General features: G+C 41.8%; 1 protein-coding gene across 5 annotated transcripts in view; it reads right to left on the bottom strand.

Annotated features, from left to right (window-relative positions):
- Window positions 1-17,001, bottom strand: part of SEMA5B (semaphorin 5B) — a 281,838-nt gene that overhangs the window by 136,423 nt on the left and 128,414 nt on the right. For all 5 annotated transcript variants that reach the window (XM_056349625.1, XM_056349623.1, XM_056349624.1 and 2 more), the window contains one exon: window positions 5,157-5,362. In XM_056349625.1, coding sequence (XP_056205600.1) covers window positions 5,157-5,310 — 154 coding nt within the window. In that variant the 5' untranslated portion in view covers window positions 5,311-5,362. The remainder of the gene's footprint in view (window positions 1-5,156; window positions 5,363-17,001) is intronic.

Below are 17,001 nucleotides of genomic sequence, written 5' to 3' on the forward strand. Positions count from 1 at the left end.
TGGACACCATTAATGAACAAGTGTCAAAGAACTAGCATCATTATTGTTATAATTATTATTGGAATAAAATGGAAGGAAATGGAAGGGAAAATATATTGAGAGCCGTTGGGTGTAATTTTCAGAACTTGTGCCTGAGAGCAAATTACTTCCCTAACCACTGTATATTTATGGCTTTATCAGTCATAATTTTCAAATTCTAAATCAACTCTAAAGAAGAAAATACCAGCTTCATTTGCCACAGTTCCATTTTTTCAAGATTAAAAATAAAATTGCCACAAGGCCTACTTAACGGAGACAAAATCTATACTGAAATGCGCTGAAGGTCAAACATTCTGTAGCACCCACAGGATGCCACCAGTTTCCAGTCAACACTCCATCATCAGTTAACGTCTGGACTCCCTGTATGGAGATTCAAGGGCAGTAAGGCAATGAGCTAAAAGACAATTCCCCTGTAATGTATTTTGCCTTCCCTTTGATGTTTAGCCAGATATGCCTCTCATATGATTGTCAAAATCTCACTTGCTGAAGAAAAGTGTAAATCTTTATCAGAACTTCCTAAGGGGCTTTCCTAGCTGGCCTTTGGAGTTGATGGATGCTAATGTGCTTTTTTTCCACCAATAAACAGTAAAGGGAATAGTGTATTAGTGACCAATTCAACAATAGTGGGGGTGTTTGGTAAAATGTCAAGAACGTTCAAAAGAAATAAATCATATGCTATTTCCCTTCAGCCTACAAAGTTAAAACAGCTTTTGCTTTCAATACAAGTGAACACTTAACTGCTCCCCACAGATTTCAGTGTTTGAAGCTGGCCACATTTCAATAAAATGTTGTTTAAAGAAAGAAAATATTGAGAAAATATATAGCATGCTACATTCATGCAACCTGAATCACATTCATCTGGTAGGAGGTAATAATTACAGACAGTCTGAAGTAAAAAACCCAGATTTAAACACTCCCAAACTCATTCATTTTGAAAACCTGAAGCAACAGACAAAGCAGCTTGTCTGCATCTAGGAGAGATTGAGGATTAGACATGGGGTCAAATGCCGCACACTGAGAACTCACACCAGCCATGATGATACAGTCTGCAAAGCTGAGATCTGCAGCCCTGAGACAATCTGGGATACAAGCTATTTAACCAAGTCCACCTCTCTCCTGTACTTCAGTATGGGATCAGCTGAGGTGTTTTCATGGATGAAGATATGTATTAAAGCCAGGACATATGCTCTTCCATACTCTAACTGCCATGACTCAGGGGTGAAAGCCTTGGGAGGCAGAACACAGGAAAACCTGGGAAGTCTATCATACTTTTTCCTGAGCATAGCGATTTAATTGATAAAACTAATGAGAAATAAATAATGGTATAAACTGCAAGTGGGAACCTGTCTACAACTCATTTCCCATTCAGTCATGAACATCCAAGTGATTCATATAACACAGATGAGTTTGCGAACTTTTAAGCACTTCCTTGGTAAACAAGCTGAAACCAAGCACACTGCACCCATCACAAACATATATGCATGTCAATCATGGCTCTGGCTCTCGAAATAACAAATCTTACACAGTATTGCTATGGCTGAAGATGTTTCTGGCTTTCCCAAGGGGCATGGTACAAAGGAGCTCCAAATGTCTTTAATGAATAGAAAAGGTGCTTTACATTCAAGAAACAGCTGTATAACAATGAAGTATACTGCTAAGAACCAGGACAGTATGGCAAGGGCACAGCCCAGTTGCAAATGTAGGGATCAATCTATGGTTGTAAGATTTATATGAAAAAGACAAGGAAAATGTGCGTGACTGACAATAATTAGAAACAATTTCTCTGCTGTTTGGCTTACCAGAGTGGTCCACAGCAGAGCTGTGCTGGGATGACATACTGGTTAGTGAAATGGGACTTGGATGTATATGTACATGCATGTATAAAGAAAAAAGGATGCACTAAGGATATACTTGACTTGTTTCACTAATTTCTCAGCTCTTTGAAAAACAAACAAGCATGCAAGACCTTTAGTGTAGCTACCCACTCACAGCCAAACAGGTCATAAGACACCAGAAACAGCCTCCTGGGAAGTAAAAGATCATTTTCTTATTGATCTAACTAGGAAAATCAAACTTTAACTGGATTTCCTATAAGCACAGAGTACAACAATCTAGTTATGAAAAGCCCAAACTGAGTACATTGTTACTGTTGGTGAACTGTACAATGAGCATCATTTATAGCCCCTAGGGAAACTGGGGCATCATTATGTTAGTTTGGTATTGTGCAAACACACAGAACGGTGCTCACAGCACAAATTCCTAACCTGTCCCTCACAATCTCTATGTAGTCTTCCAGGACAAATTGTTCAGCTCACAGCCCTTTTCAGCACACATCTCTCCTCGCAGTTCAAACTTTAGTGTATAAAATAAGCATATTTAGGACCAGAATTTATGTTCCTCAATTTGTTTAGACCATTTCTCTAGTCACAATTAATGGCCGGTGGTTTTGGGAATGGACTCTGTAAAGAAAAGGCATTTCTTCAGGTCCAAACACAGCTAAAGTAAAAGCATTTTGCATACATAAACTCCTTTCTGCTTAAATGAGCAGGTCATGCTGTATTCTCTCTTACTCCTCCCATAGCAAAACAATGAGATATCAGTTCAAACAGATGGTCGACTAGTGTGGATGAGATACAATAAGCAAGAGATAAGACATAGAAAATAAAAATTTCTCAGAAAGTCGGTTAAAAAGTAGACAGAAAAGAGTTTTACTTGGATTCTTCCATGACAAGGATATTATCCAGCCAACTGGATGTTAAGAATATTGTAATCTGGAGGAAAAGTACAATAAAAAGAGAGGCTGAGCCCAAGCAAGGTGGGAACTGAAGACTGGAGAACACAAAACAAGTTGCGGCATCTCATTTGTCTTGCAATAGGGAGCCTGGCTAGCAAGGTTGTGAAAAAGTAGCTATTCAAGCCCTTTGTAACATAAACTGTTTTGTTAACCTATTCATTCTGGCAGTAAATTAATGCATCCTGTATGACTGAATGGTCTGGGGCCTTACTTATTATTACCACCCATCCACTGAAAATTGCTGGTGTAACATAATCCTCTCCCCTGGCAGCAGAAGCAGCAGCAGAGCTGCTGTGGATCAACCTTTCAGTCGTTGGCTTGGCATTCCCATTGTAGAGCAGGTTGTGATCCATAGGACGGTGCATTTGGAGACCCACAGAAAACCCATGAGTTTTTAGGTGCCTTTAATTTTATTCCTGTGTATTTTCCAGCTGAGCTTTCCAGAAAAAAAATACAAGATTAAACTGCATCATGAACAATCAAGAGGAAACAGGTGCTGAGAAAAAACAATAAATCTGAATTTAACTTGGGTTTAAGAGATGATGTGTCTGTAATTTCAATCTTTATTTCTTTTGTATAATTGTCAAGTTCTAATGAACTCACCAGTTTTTGCCCTCCATCATTAAAGAGATGGAAGGAACAAGAACAGTAAAAGGGGAGGAGAGATTACTTTTTTCTGTGAAAAATTCATGCCTGATTAAAACAAAGCAAACTGGCAGATTATGAGTGTGTTTACATAGCCATCACTTCTGCAGAGAAGCACTCATACTGAGTGCCAAAAAATACCCACCAATTCCTCAACATCAGGAATCAGGGCTCTAATATTCTCTGCAGAATGTTTTATATCAGGGTGCTGGATCCTGCAAACACATCCTTTGTAAACTCAAAGTTTGGTGCTCCTGGTTAATAGAAAGAGTGCACGCTTTTTCTCTTTGCTGTACCTGTAACATCCTCATTATTATATTATCTATTTAAATATCCAGCTGAGTTCCACCACATTTTTAACCACAAGGGTTTCTCCTTTCACCCCTCCCCAGTTAAACAGATGGTTAGACTTATTTAGCAATTAAAATCAAGGTTTATTTACTCATTCCACTGGAGCAAGGTTAGAGCCAGTGCCATATCATGTACACTTAAAGATTTTGCTAATTTACTTTAATCCACTTAAACCTTTAAAACACGGATAATGGAAAACAGACAAGAAATCTCTTACACTTTCCAAATTAAGAGACAAGAGTTTCCTTCTCTGTGAAGAAGAGTAAAGCTCTCTAGAAGAACCCTGAAAGGTCAGCAAGGAAGCTTTTGACTACTTTCTTCCTGGAAACTCTATCTCAAAGGTCAGAAAACCACAACTAAATTGCCTTTAGCAAAGAACCTAACTAGAGACACATTGCAAGGTACTTAATTGCCTTTAGTGAAGAATGTAACTGGAGATGCATTGCAAAGCCTTAAATGGGAACCAAAATCGATATTTCAACATTTAGGAGGAAACCATTTTTAGCAAGGAGATTCAGCAGCTGACGATGCTGGCACACTGAGCTTAACACACTAGTCTGGGGTGAATTCAGAAATAATGGTGGTACCAATATAATGATCTGTCATGTGGGTAAGTGGGCAGACTGACCAGACAGCAGCTTAGTAGTAACCATACACTCACAGAAAATCCAATTGGGATAAGAACAAGAGAAATTCCATGCTGCAAAAGAACAATCAAAGGGTTGCTCATTGCAACACAAAGGCCCTCTTTCACATTCTTAAGACCTTGTCAAGTTAAATGCCCAGATGAAAGACAGAAAAAATACTAGCAAAGGTGATAAATACATAACAAAACCAAACCAAACCAAAAAAAAAAAAAATCAACAAATGAAAAGGCAGCCACTCCCTGAAATTTTAAAACAATGTACTTCTCTTGCATTCAAGTATGTCCAAATTCTCTATCACTTTTCACTTAGTAAGTGTCTAGATCCAGTCAGCCAGGTGAAGTATATTAGCATTACTGAATTCAGTTAGAGAAGAGGAAACTGAAAGACATTTTCAGTGTGGCACACGATTACAGGGAGCCGGTAGCAGAACTGAAAATGGAGATTCTTAGACCAGTAGTCCCAAAACTGTCTGAATTAAGTGATTGCTGTGACACCTCAGAGTTAAAACACTGAGGGAATTCCCTCAAAAGGAATATGATTCATCAGGTCACTTGGACTGGCTTGTGGATCACAGGTGTAAGGAAAAGAGCACAGACTAAACCATTATCCATAACAACACCAGGAAGGACTTCAAAATGGACCATCCTGCTGGACCATGAAACAGGAATAGAAGCTCTTACCTTCAAAAGCAATTGTGGGGTGTTCTTTCCTGACACATTGCTGATGTTCAGCTTCAGAGTATTCAGGTACATTCTGTGATGATGAGAGATGAAAAGCAAGAAGAAAAAGGCTTGGCAATAACAGGGAAATGGCCTTTAATCTTGAAACAACCATGACTGAAGGGCGTCTGGAGATCTAGCTTCCAAGGTAGGCCCAGGGAGAATACCTGAAATACAAATAATTCCACTTTCAGAAAGATGAAGGCTTATCCAGAGTCTGTAACATAGACAGAGAAGCGTGGAGGTTCCCCTTTCATCCCAGCCTCACTTGTGCTAAGTACACAAGATAATATTCCACAAACAGTATCTAAAAAAAAAAAGACAAAAAAAAAGACCAAAAAAAAAAAAAGACTCAATTTACAACTGTATTTGGGCTTCCAACTTGAAAGAGAAGGGAAGTGCACAGCTTCCTAAATATATATCTCTGTGTACCTTTGGGGTGTATGTCCTTATACAGCAGCTAGTGTGCAACAGCCAGCACTAACAACATGAAATCTCAAGTACTCCAGGTGTAAATATGTCCCCCAGTGTGGACATCTCACTCCTCAGTTTCATGACAAGTCTGTGTTTAAATGTCATGCTACATTCAAGAGACCACAAAGGGAAGGCCAACATCAGTCATCACAAAAACACATATGCAATTAATACTGTTCTAATAGGAGATTTATACATTTTACCACTGCTGTTTTATATGTCTTAAAACAAGAAAAGCCAATTTAAAGGTGTTGCTAGAAAAGCACTAGCTGAAGTAACATAAAAATTAAAAGAGCTTAATGGGGGAAATGGTGAGAAGTGAGTGAATTGCCTGCATTATCATGGGATGCTATAGCTCCTAGTCGCAACAGCTGAGGCACAGCTAAAGAGGAGGAGCACTCACTCTCAGGCTAGGAGAGGAGAAAGTCGTGCCTTTTCTACGTGAGCATTTTTAACAACAACAGCAGAAAAGAGATAGCTCTAAAAACTCCCCGGGGCCTACCAGGACTGGGGCAGGGGATGGAGGATTAGTTAGTCCATGCCACAAACTCCCCAAGGTGCTGCTGCAGCTTAAGAAAATCTGCATTGCCAGATGTAATCTTACTGATGTGCATATTGTACTTTCCTATGTAACTTCGTTCAGTTATTGAAAACATGTTTTCAAACAAATAGTCTCCTACGCTTAAACCTTATCTAATGATAAAGCTGATTCTGATTAAATTCACACATAACAAGACTTTCAGTTCCTGCTGGTGTAGTGATTCATAAAGGTAATCTAACAGCCAACACCTGCAGTGCCCAATGCCTCTCTACTTTTGTTCAGAGTCTCCAAAACACTTTCAGTGAGCTGAAGTGGCCAGGCTGGTGGCTGGTAACATGAGGCACTGATACACAACGACAGGCTCTCAGCGTGGAGCGAACTCCAATATAGCAGACAATATTGTGACATCAAGGAGCTGGAAGAAGTTTGTAAAGGTCTTTGGGCACCACAGGAGCAATAAGGGACTGCTTGCAGCAGCAGTGGGAGACAGCTGATTTGAAAGGTGGATCCTATGTTTTATTCCTATCTGTATTTCTCTGTGATTTTAAACACTGGCATTAAGATGAGTTGCCAGCGCTTCCATTATATGTCACCTCAGCATACCACTGGCTGAAAAAAGCGCTGGCATTCAGGATTTGGAGTAGCTCTTTGCAGTTGGTTTCCCAGCTAGCGTGAGTGAGAGACTACAATATTTCATATTTTTTCCAGCCCCATATACATGCAGATTTTACACAGGGATGTATGAAACACCCTTCTTGTTCTCCAAAGGAGGTTCTACAGTGCTTCACTACGGAAGGTTTTTTCTAAACACAGAAAATACCACGTTAAATTAAAAAATGGGACAGGCAGAAGTAAGAGATGTAAAATCATTCAAAGTTAAGGCTAGCACAGCATTTAGTCATTAAGTGCAAGCAGCACTGTGGCATCTCAGATGATGGAGATGTTATGCAAGTCACGCTGTAATGAAAATTATTGATGATGAAGTATCAGATTATATTTTCAGCCATTGGTTTAAATGATCATTCTATTCAGTACAGATCCAGAAGTGAAACACAGAACAGAGATGGGAACCCCAGGGAGATACATTTTGTATAGCTCTCGGATCCACTTCAAGTTCCAGAGGAGACAAGCCAAACTTTCCTTAGCTAGGATAAGATTGTTGTGGGAAATGCACAAGAGGCAAAGGGACTTCACTGTTCAGATATCCTTGGTGGAAGCTGGAAGAGACAGTCCTGGAAATCTCCTTCCAGTGCAGCCATTACTGGCCAATTCTAGAAATAAGGTAATAAACTAGACAGACACGTAGTCTCAGCCAATACGGCCATTTTCATGTACTAATCATCCAAACAATGATCTCAAACTAGGTGAAAAAAAATCTTCAAAGACACACAGTAGAGTCCCATGCTCCTCTAACGCTGTATGTGGTCTACAATCAGCAGATGAGTAAATTCAACTTTCACACTCATCAGGGTCATGAAATGGTAAAAAGTTGCATACAGGAAAGCTTCATAATATCCCACAGCCTATTCTGTGCAAAAGCAGAGTACATTTACTAGTGTTTTGTCTGGACTAGTTGTAAAGCGTGCCAAGTAGCTGGATTTCTGCCACTTTCCCTGGGAGATTTTACCACAGTCCAAGAGACTTCAGTGTTCCTTAGAAAGCTGTAACCAGAATTTGGGGTAAAGTTCCATCTTTTTTCCTTATTGTCATAGGGAAATCCAAAGTGTGCATGAAAATAATGGTTTCAAACTTGATGTGAAGTGGAAAGTAATATATAACCAAACAAAGATGAGAAAGAAACATCATAAAAAACTTGTATCCTTCCCTATGTCCTCTATCATCTCCTACATCCAATTGAATCCATCAAATGCATGGAGTTCTCATGTGCTGGGAAGCTGAACAAAATCACCATCATATGCAACCCTGAACCGGTGTCTACTGAAGTCAGAGTCAATGGTTAAATGCCAGATTGATCAAGGGCCACAGAAGCCAGAGCCCTAGAGCACCAGCTGAACAATATTCAGACAGTAGATAGCATTGCACAAGGTTACTCCTTCAACCTGCCCCTTCCCAGGCTGTCTTGCTCATTTTTTTTCCTCAATATTTTAAGAGAGACTAACTCAGTAATTGCTATTCCCAGCTGCTGCAACTTTATTTCTGATAAAAACATACTCTGAATATGAAGCAGTGCCATGTGCAAGAGCAGGTCAATTGTATGTCAAGAGCAAACTAGTAACTGCCTGGAAGAGTCCAGAAGGTAGTTATGAAGCATAGATGTTTTAATTCTACTGGAGACGGCCAAACTCAAGCCTTCAATTTTGCCCAAGCTTCAGATTTTCACTGTGATGGCTGGAGTATGACCAGTGCTTAGGACCAGTTCTCATCCACACTGTTAAAATACTGCATGCCCTAAGCACAGCCCAGAATGGCAGTTTTGCATTGCTGGAACTTGCCCTAGCTTTAAGCCGTTTTGATACAGTTAAATGCTATAAAAAGAGCTGTTCTTATTAGACTCTCTGCTCAAAATGGCTTAGAGCTCAAGAAATCAGATGTTAAGGTTTCAGTGCAGATGAGAGACAAGAGCTCAAATCCCTGGTTAAACTCGAATCTCAGACAGAACACAATTTCAATTATTTATTTGCTCATCTTGATGTATCTTTACCACCTTAGCTATTCTGCACACACACAACACACCCAGCCCCCAGTGCAGGTATGTTAAAAAAATAAAAAGGGATAAAAATTCCAACAACTTTATCTGTCCAATATTTTCTGTCCTTTCCACCGTAAAGCCTGCCCTTTGTTACTCTGCACAGTCCCAAGGCCCAGTGATGGGACTTCTCTCTCCCCTCTCTTAGTCTGCACAGTGAATCCCTCTGGCCCTCTGCCAAAAAAAAGGTCAACAAATTCAGGCTCCATTGGATCCAGTGAAATATGCTCCAGAGACAGGTATTTTGTAGAGCACCACTTCTGCCACCATCCTCTTGTCTCTTAAATCAGGCTTGCTTAGCTCATGGGCCTCCCTGACCATAGCAGCGGCAGCAGGGGGTGGGCAGAGAGCTGCTCCTTCTGGGTGATGCAAGAGGTTTGCACACTCAGTGTACCCCCAAAGCTGAGATCTGCAGCCACAGCACCCATGTCCCATGTGAGCACAAACCCACTGCCCCATGCCTGTTTCTCACCCAGGCCATTTCATGGCAGCCTGATAAGGACAGCATATAATTCTGCTTTGCCTCGTGGCTTCACCCCCTCACACAAGCACAAGCATTCAGGGGATCACCCACAGTCCCTCCCTTATTCATTCTTGGGGCATGAGTCTTTTCCAGCTCACCCTGTATTGTATCACTGTAACTCCATTGATTTCACAGGAACTAATCCTGATTTACAGAGGGTAACTCAGATCAGGCCCCCTTTGACTAAAGCTCCACGTCTAAAAGAAAAATACCTTCAATCAATCTTCAGGGCTTTAAAACAAAGCACACTTTAAAAATGGCTGTACCAGGAATTCATATCCCGCTTTCCTCTGACTGTAACTATCATTTTGACTTAATAAAATGTGACAGTAAAGTTTAAGGATAAAAGAAAATGCTTCATCTTTCATTTTAAAGAAAAGAGATGCCTTTAAAAAAGACTAAAAAAGGAACCTCCTGTAAAAGCATTAATTCTTCTGTTCAGGATCTTTTGTGATTGGCACAGTTATGATTAGAATGGGATATCAGAGGGAAGAAGAGCAATGGAAAGAGGTGGACATTAAAGTATTCAAAAAAATACTGGAAGAATAAGGGAAATAAATATAAACATTATAAAGCAAGACAGCTCGGCAATGCAGCTATGACAGGCTGGCACAGGCAGCTCTGCCCTAGAAAACAGAGAACTCCAAGGCCAGCAAAACCACGGTCGTTTATTCATCTGCCGCTCCTTGCCCTCCCCTCCCGCCCTCACCATCTGGAATTTGTCCCACCAGAGTGGCTCCAAGGGCCACTCCACACTATCGAAGAAAAGGCACAGCTTTTCCCTCTGCCCCTGGCCACATCCGTATGCTCAGCCCTCAGCGTGCCTGTGCTGGGGACATGGATCTGTCTCACAGCTGAAGCAGTTGCATGTCCAGACATCAGACCTTACGCGCATCCTCAGACTGGGCTCCTATGTACCGAGCTTTTCTCATTTATTCACTTGTGAGGCAAACATACGAGAATGCTCAAACCACTGTTCAGATGAGAATCTGTGACGAGATCTTGTTTGGCTTTTATTAAATCACCCTACAGTCTTCCAAAGAATCGGCAAGCTCACTTCTAATTTCATGCCAGCTGCAGCTCTTGTTCTGGCTGGGTTTCACCATGCTCTCCTATGCCCACCCTGTTCAGGGCTTCCCATGGCCTCCACTACCACATCATCTACGAGCCTCACACTGAACCCACTCTCACAACACCACAGGAAGACAAAACCACATTTTCTTGCATATAATCCAAGGGTTATCTTTTGAAAAAAAACCTACGATTCAGCAGCAGGGTGGATCGTAAGAGTGTGCAGGCAGTTGCCCTCCTGCGGCAAAGCAGAAGCTTGAGCTCCATGCTGACCACTCTCACATCTCCTGCCTCGCACAGTCTGCAAGGCACCAGTTGCAGTACCACAGGAGGCTTTACATTAGGAATAAAACAATCAAGATCTCACAACACAGGTCACTCTATTGCAACCTTTCTGTTATCCAGATCTATATAAATAATTCAGGTAACTCTTTGCAAAGGAGAAATGAGTTTAACCTAAATACACTGTTCGGTTCATGGCTCATGAAGCCTGTAGTGGAGCTGCATAGTAATAGTCTATAGATTGATCTTCTTAGAACTACATCCCACAAAAGATTGACAGTGTACTTTGGGGCATTTTATTTCTAAAGCGCTTTCTGGTTGCTGGTCAAAGCCTCCCAGGACTAGTCAAGGTCTCAAACCAAGATCACAAAATGCAATGGGATGTTCTTGTTCAGGTAGGTAACAAAGACAAAACTCTTACTAACAACTCAGTAAAACATGAATAGGTGTCAGTCCACTTCTTTATAGACTGGTGTAAGCCCTCAATGAGCCATCAGCCACCACTTGGTTACTTGGCCTCAGCAGTGCAGTCAGTGACTGCATGGTCCTGAAAACTGAACTGTTTCCTCACCTTTAGAGGAAGCCCTCCAAACAGGAACCTATTATAGAAAGCTCCCATTAAATAAAGCTGATTCAACAATAAAAGCCTGTGTAACAGAGCAAAATATACTGTACCGCTGGGTTCTTGCCAGACCCAGTGGGCATAAATAAATACCTGCTCTGCTGAAACTCAGGCCTGCTTTTGAATAGCACTAACCTGACCACACATTGAGTGCATCCCCAAGTGCTTCAAGAGGTGCTCCCCAGGGGGCTCTAGATCTTTTTTACTGGCTACACATAATATAAAGACATGGGAGGTTTTGTTAGCATTTATTTGGGGTATGAATTTAGCACTTGTGAAAAGGTGCCTCGGAGTCTGAAGTCTTCTGTTTATCCAAAGATCATATTTGGCTATGAAGGCTTACATTCATTTATTTCCCTGGTGGTATGCCTCCAGTTCTCCAGAAGACTAACTCTACAGTGGGGATGGAAAGACCTTCTACTTGCTGTTCACAGAATGGCCTCTCTGCAAGACTGTCAACAGACATGTCAAAATGGAGATATTTTTGGTAATTCTGGGACCTGGACTGACTGTGGAATTACTTTTCATGAGCTCCATCTGCGAAACACAGAGATGAAGGCAGAGGCGAACGCAACAGCAGAACGCAATGGATGCTAAGGTACTTAGCACAGCTACCATTCAGACACGACTTTTACTGCAGCCTCGATTAGAAATCAGGAGCTCCTGGCTCCCAGTCAAAGTCTCTGGATGTTCCATCAAAAGCAGAGGATGAATGAGTGTAACACAGCCCAAGAGAGGAGGCACCCCAGGGCTCCCAGGACAGCAGCAACACAGCAAGAATAACAATTCCAGAGGCCCTGCATGCAGCAGGGGAGTGAGCCAAGGGCTCAGCATCCCTTGCAGTGCAGTCGCCTTTCTCACTGTACACGTGGTGTAGAGTTCTCTGCACGGGTGCTGTAAATCCAAGGTGCCAGATGTGCTGTTTACATGCAGATCAGCTATATAGTGCAAGTACAGTAGATTCAGCACCTGACCTACTGCAAACAGTCAGCTGGCTGCAAAGGCTCTTTCTGGCTTGAGGTTTGGTACTTAACCCATAGACTCATGCCTTAAGCCTATGGCTGTTGCAGAAACTCTAATGCAGAAGCTTTGCTTCAAGTTGCTCCCCTGCACAATGTGGAAATGGTTTGTAAACATGTAAATTAGCAGAGCCACAGCCCCTGAGACCACAGTGCACAGCCAATGTCATTCCAACACACTCTGGTGCCTGGCAGTCTGGAGACACTTCTCTGTTTGCAGTGATTTCCAGATGTGTGGTGTTCCTGCTCAAACACCCTCCCCCACTGTAGCCATGACATCACAGCTGGGGAAACTGAGGCACGACACAGCTCTGTGACTCAGTCACTAGTAACTGCAGCCAGTTTTTGAAAGAGACAGGAAGAGAAGTAAACTCCTGACTCTTCCAGATGCTTTTGGTATGGGGCTTTCTTTTGTCTCACAGTTTTACACGAAAACCAGAAGTGTTCTTGAATGTTTGACTTGTTACAGTACTAACTGTTGTTTTACGGACACTAGTTTTTTATTCAGTTCTAATTAGAGGGTCCACTGGTGACATCCCAATGGAATTTTAATAGGGAAGTTAGTGACAATAGTTCCAAATTGTATCACACCTAATACAGGTTGGTAACTTGCAAGGTTTCTCTCTTCAACACTGAGCACAAGCTGGGGACAGCCGATTATGTCAGTTGATAATCTGTCAATCTGACAGTCCCCAGATTACATCAAGCAGATAGGCAATCCTGATAAACTACGTAGCAGCCACTATGGTGACCCTGTGACCACACAGTTGGGAAAACAGTGAGAAGATGAAATTTAAAAAACCCCACACTTTATTCTCTTGACCTGAAGCAATCTTAGAATTCAAGCCTCCAGCAGCCAAAAACTGAGCCATGAAATCATCACACCAATCAACCTCCTGCCTGAGAGTCAGCCACAATATATGGGCTTGACTTTCCGGAAAGCCTTTTTTTTTCCAGTTTAAAGACTCCAGGGCTAGCTCCAGGGCTACAGCTCCTGCCACCCGCTCCCCTTCTTTTCCATCCCACAAATCCTCTTGCATCCCTCACACAGCCCCACGCTGGGGTCAAAGGTGGATGCTGCATGCCACAAACCAATCTCATCCCTCCCAGTAGGTCTTTCCTGCTGCGTTTCAACAACAGGATGAGAACTTCTGCCATTTTTTCTAATGCTTGACCATGCAAGAGAGAGAAACCACAGGCTGTTTGTTTGTGTCAAAGATTTGTGATTACCCGATGCCACATAACACATACTCGTGGTTTAATTTTAACTCTAGGAGAATAAACACAGAACATCCCTGTAGCATAACTCCAAGTTTCAGCCTGCTTGGAAACAAGAATATGTTTCGCTGCAGTGTCTTCTTGGCACTGCACAGCATCATTTATCATATGGAAGCCTTTGGCTAGAAGGCATTCAAATGGCCTACATATGCCTCAGATGTGAACAGACAAAGTAATAATTGTCAGCCAGACTCTTTTTTATCCTGCCGTGCTCAGGTTTTCTCATATTTCTTGCAACAGCAGTTACCTGTTGGGCTCTGTTAACTCCTCCCCTTGTTGGAGCAGCAGGGCTGCTTTGGTCTGCCCCGACTCTCACATTATATTTGGGATACTGCAGAGGAGAGCCGCTTTTCTCAGAGCTACCCAGCTGTAGGGTAGCACTGGAGGGAAGCAGTGCAGAAAATATACAGCTCACGAATGACAGGTTATTACTGACTGCTGTGTGTAAACAAAATGAGAGTGATTCCTCATCTGCTGAAAACAACAGTGACATCAGTTTTCCAAAAAAAATAATCTGGTGATCAACAGTTTCTGAAAAGACTTACCTGAATTTTCCTCTTCCTCCAAACATCCTATGCAAATTCTCTGATACAAGGAGCATGGTATTGTGTTACCTGCTGACTGAAGCTCACCAGCCCAAGAACACAGGTATTACTATGCTGGGTAGCAGCAACACCCTTTTAGAGCTTTTCCCAAAACTGATATTTAGGCAAAGGGAAAGTAAAGCAGGACAGGTAACCTTCGAAAAGCCCCTGGCTGCATTCTTTTAATGAACTGCGGTTGTAATTTTCACTGTCCACAGATTTTTATCTGTACAGTCCCCATCCTAAATATAAGTCTGTCCCTCTCCCTAAATTCCCAAAGACACCATGGTGATTCAGGATTTAATGCAAATGCTGGAATCTATGACTTAAATAAGCAGCTCCATGCTGGAATGGAAAGGAGGAATATCTGAGACTGACAGCTGGGATCATCCTCCATGCTCACATCTTTGACAAATCCAGGTGTCCAGCCAAAACTGGATATCTGAATATCCTCCCATCAGGCAGGAGAAGCAGCCTGCTATCGGATGCCCCAGCCCTGGGGTGCCAGCTCTGCTCCTTAGAAATTCTTAAAAAAACTCAAACAATCCCACAGACAGAAACATCATCGTCACCTTCCAGAAGGCAGGGTCTGAGAAAGTGTTTGGGGGCTGATATAATTTTAATACACTCTGAGGCGAGGCTTTCTGGAGAACATGAATTATTTGTAATGAATTCAAATCACATGGTGCTCCAGCCCCCACACCTTCATCCTGCATATATAACCAAATTAGTTTAGGAGATGTAAGTTATTCAGGGACTTAGCCGTTCAGTCTGGCCTTGGAGGATTTGCTCTCATTATGGCTTTTATGCAAATTCTGTCCTCCAAATCTCTTCTGAATCAATTATTACTAGATTAATTTAAACATGTCCACCTGGGGTGCCTGTATATCATGTGCCTCATGTTAAAAAGTAAAAAGGATGATAATGAATTCAGGAGGTGACTGAAACAGATTCCTGCTTTGTGGAAATGTGACCTTTTTGCATAATGTCATAAAAGAAAGAAGTTCCCTCAAGAAACATGGCAGATAGGGTCGTTTGTTGGATCAGCTGGGCTTTCAATCACTCTTTGGAAATTAGCATGATACAATAAAAAATTAATAAGAAATTAGAAAAAAATATCACTTTAATGCTCCAGACTATTACCGTCTTCGATGGACTACTAATTGAAATGTAATGCTTAATTTTAAGCAATGCCATTTTATTAATGGTAAAAACTTGAATTAATGTCATTAACCAATGTTAATATTACAAATCCCCTGAGGGATAACAAAGCAATTATGTTATTCACAGGACTGAAAGGGGGGGGGGGGGGGGGGGGGAAGATGTAGTCTGTACACGGCTGCACTAGAGGCAGAAGAGACTGCTTCCATCTGCATTTTCTCTGCTGAGGAAGGGGGTTTGTTTGTTTTTTTGAGCAAAGAGGAGGGAGAGGAAGAGAAGAATTTGCACTAAGTTAATTACTGCTGATTTTCAGGCACTTAATAGCTAGGAAATTATTCTGTACTCAAACACCATACTGTAGGGATCCTGGGAAAATAATTTGGGAATGAGAAACTGATTACAAAGCCTCCTTCTTGGAGGCCTCCCCTGTGTGCACTTGGATCCTAACACACACACCCCAACAGCCTTCACCTTACGGAAAAGCCTGATGCAAATAGACAGCCTTCCCACCTGGCTGTAAACGGCTTGATGGAGCTGTGCTCGTTTGAATCTGCCAGGGATGACCAAGCAGATCACTTTCTGGGGTACTGAATGCTCTCAAGTCCAAGCAAGGGCAGGTGCTTTTATTTTATATAGTTTAGTGAGTTCAGCATCTTGTCAGATCCACTGCTTGTACCGCAGGATAGATGCAGTTAGACTTAATTAAAGAACCAAAACCAACACCCTTGCCAAATGGCAGAAGTCACATTGCCCAGAGGGAGTAAGAACCTTGTATGGCACTGGTATAAAACTGCATTTACCCCAGAAGAACCATGTTTGAAATAAACCCTTGATTCACTACTTTTTTATTGTCTGGCTGATAATTCAGAGACAATGGGGAGATTCAGTAAGCCACAGCCTGCAGATTTCCCCAAGGAGCTGCAAACCTTGTTGTTATTCCTCAGAATCCCAAAGACTTTTGCTTTTTATTTACAAAAAGTGAAGGTACTCCAACACACCCAACGCACCATTGCCAAAATTCACAACTAACACAAATGCCTTTCAGTGTGCACTTTTCAAGGCAACCAGTCAAACTTGTCACAAATTCACAAGCAGTACTAATCCACAGGAAGAGATATAAAAATTAGTTTCCCCTGTTTCATGTAACATGCTAATGCTCTGCATTAAACCAGGCTCTCAGGACACTCAGGAGATTCTTCTGACACTGTCCAGCCAAGCATTTTTTAAAAATCAAGTTTATCTCCTTTTTAAAGGAAAAAGAAAAAGAAAAGCACTGGCACTATTTAGTACCAGCCTTCCTGTTTATGTTGCACAAGATGTAAAACCTTCATATTAACTGAAAAGAAGTCACCTGAAAAAAATCCAAGGCTTTCAATGGAGTGAGAATCTATGCCTGAATTTGGCTGGATATAGTAACAGGGATGCATACTTGGTGGCTAGGACCAGGGTGTCTGTCTGTCTGTGTAACCCAAGCACAAAGCACCCAAGCACCTCTTTCTGTTTCCATTCAGGATATAGATACAGCTGTAAAACACAGTGAGATT

The sequence above is a fragment of the Falco biarmicus genome, chromosome 8 (genome assembly GCF_023638135.1).
Source record: "Falco biarmicus isolate bFalBia1 chromosome 8, bFalBia1.pri, whole genome shotgun sequence".
NCBI lineage: Eukaryota > Metazoa > Chordata > Aves > Falconiformes > Falconidae > Falco > Falco biarmicus.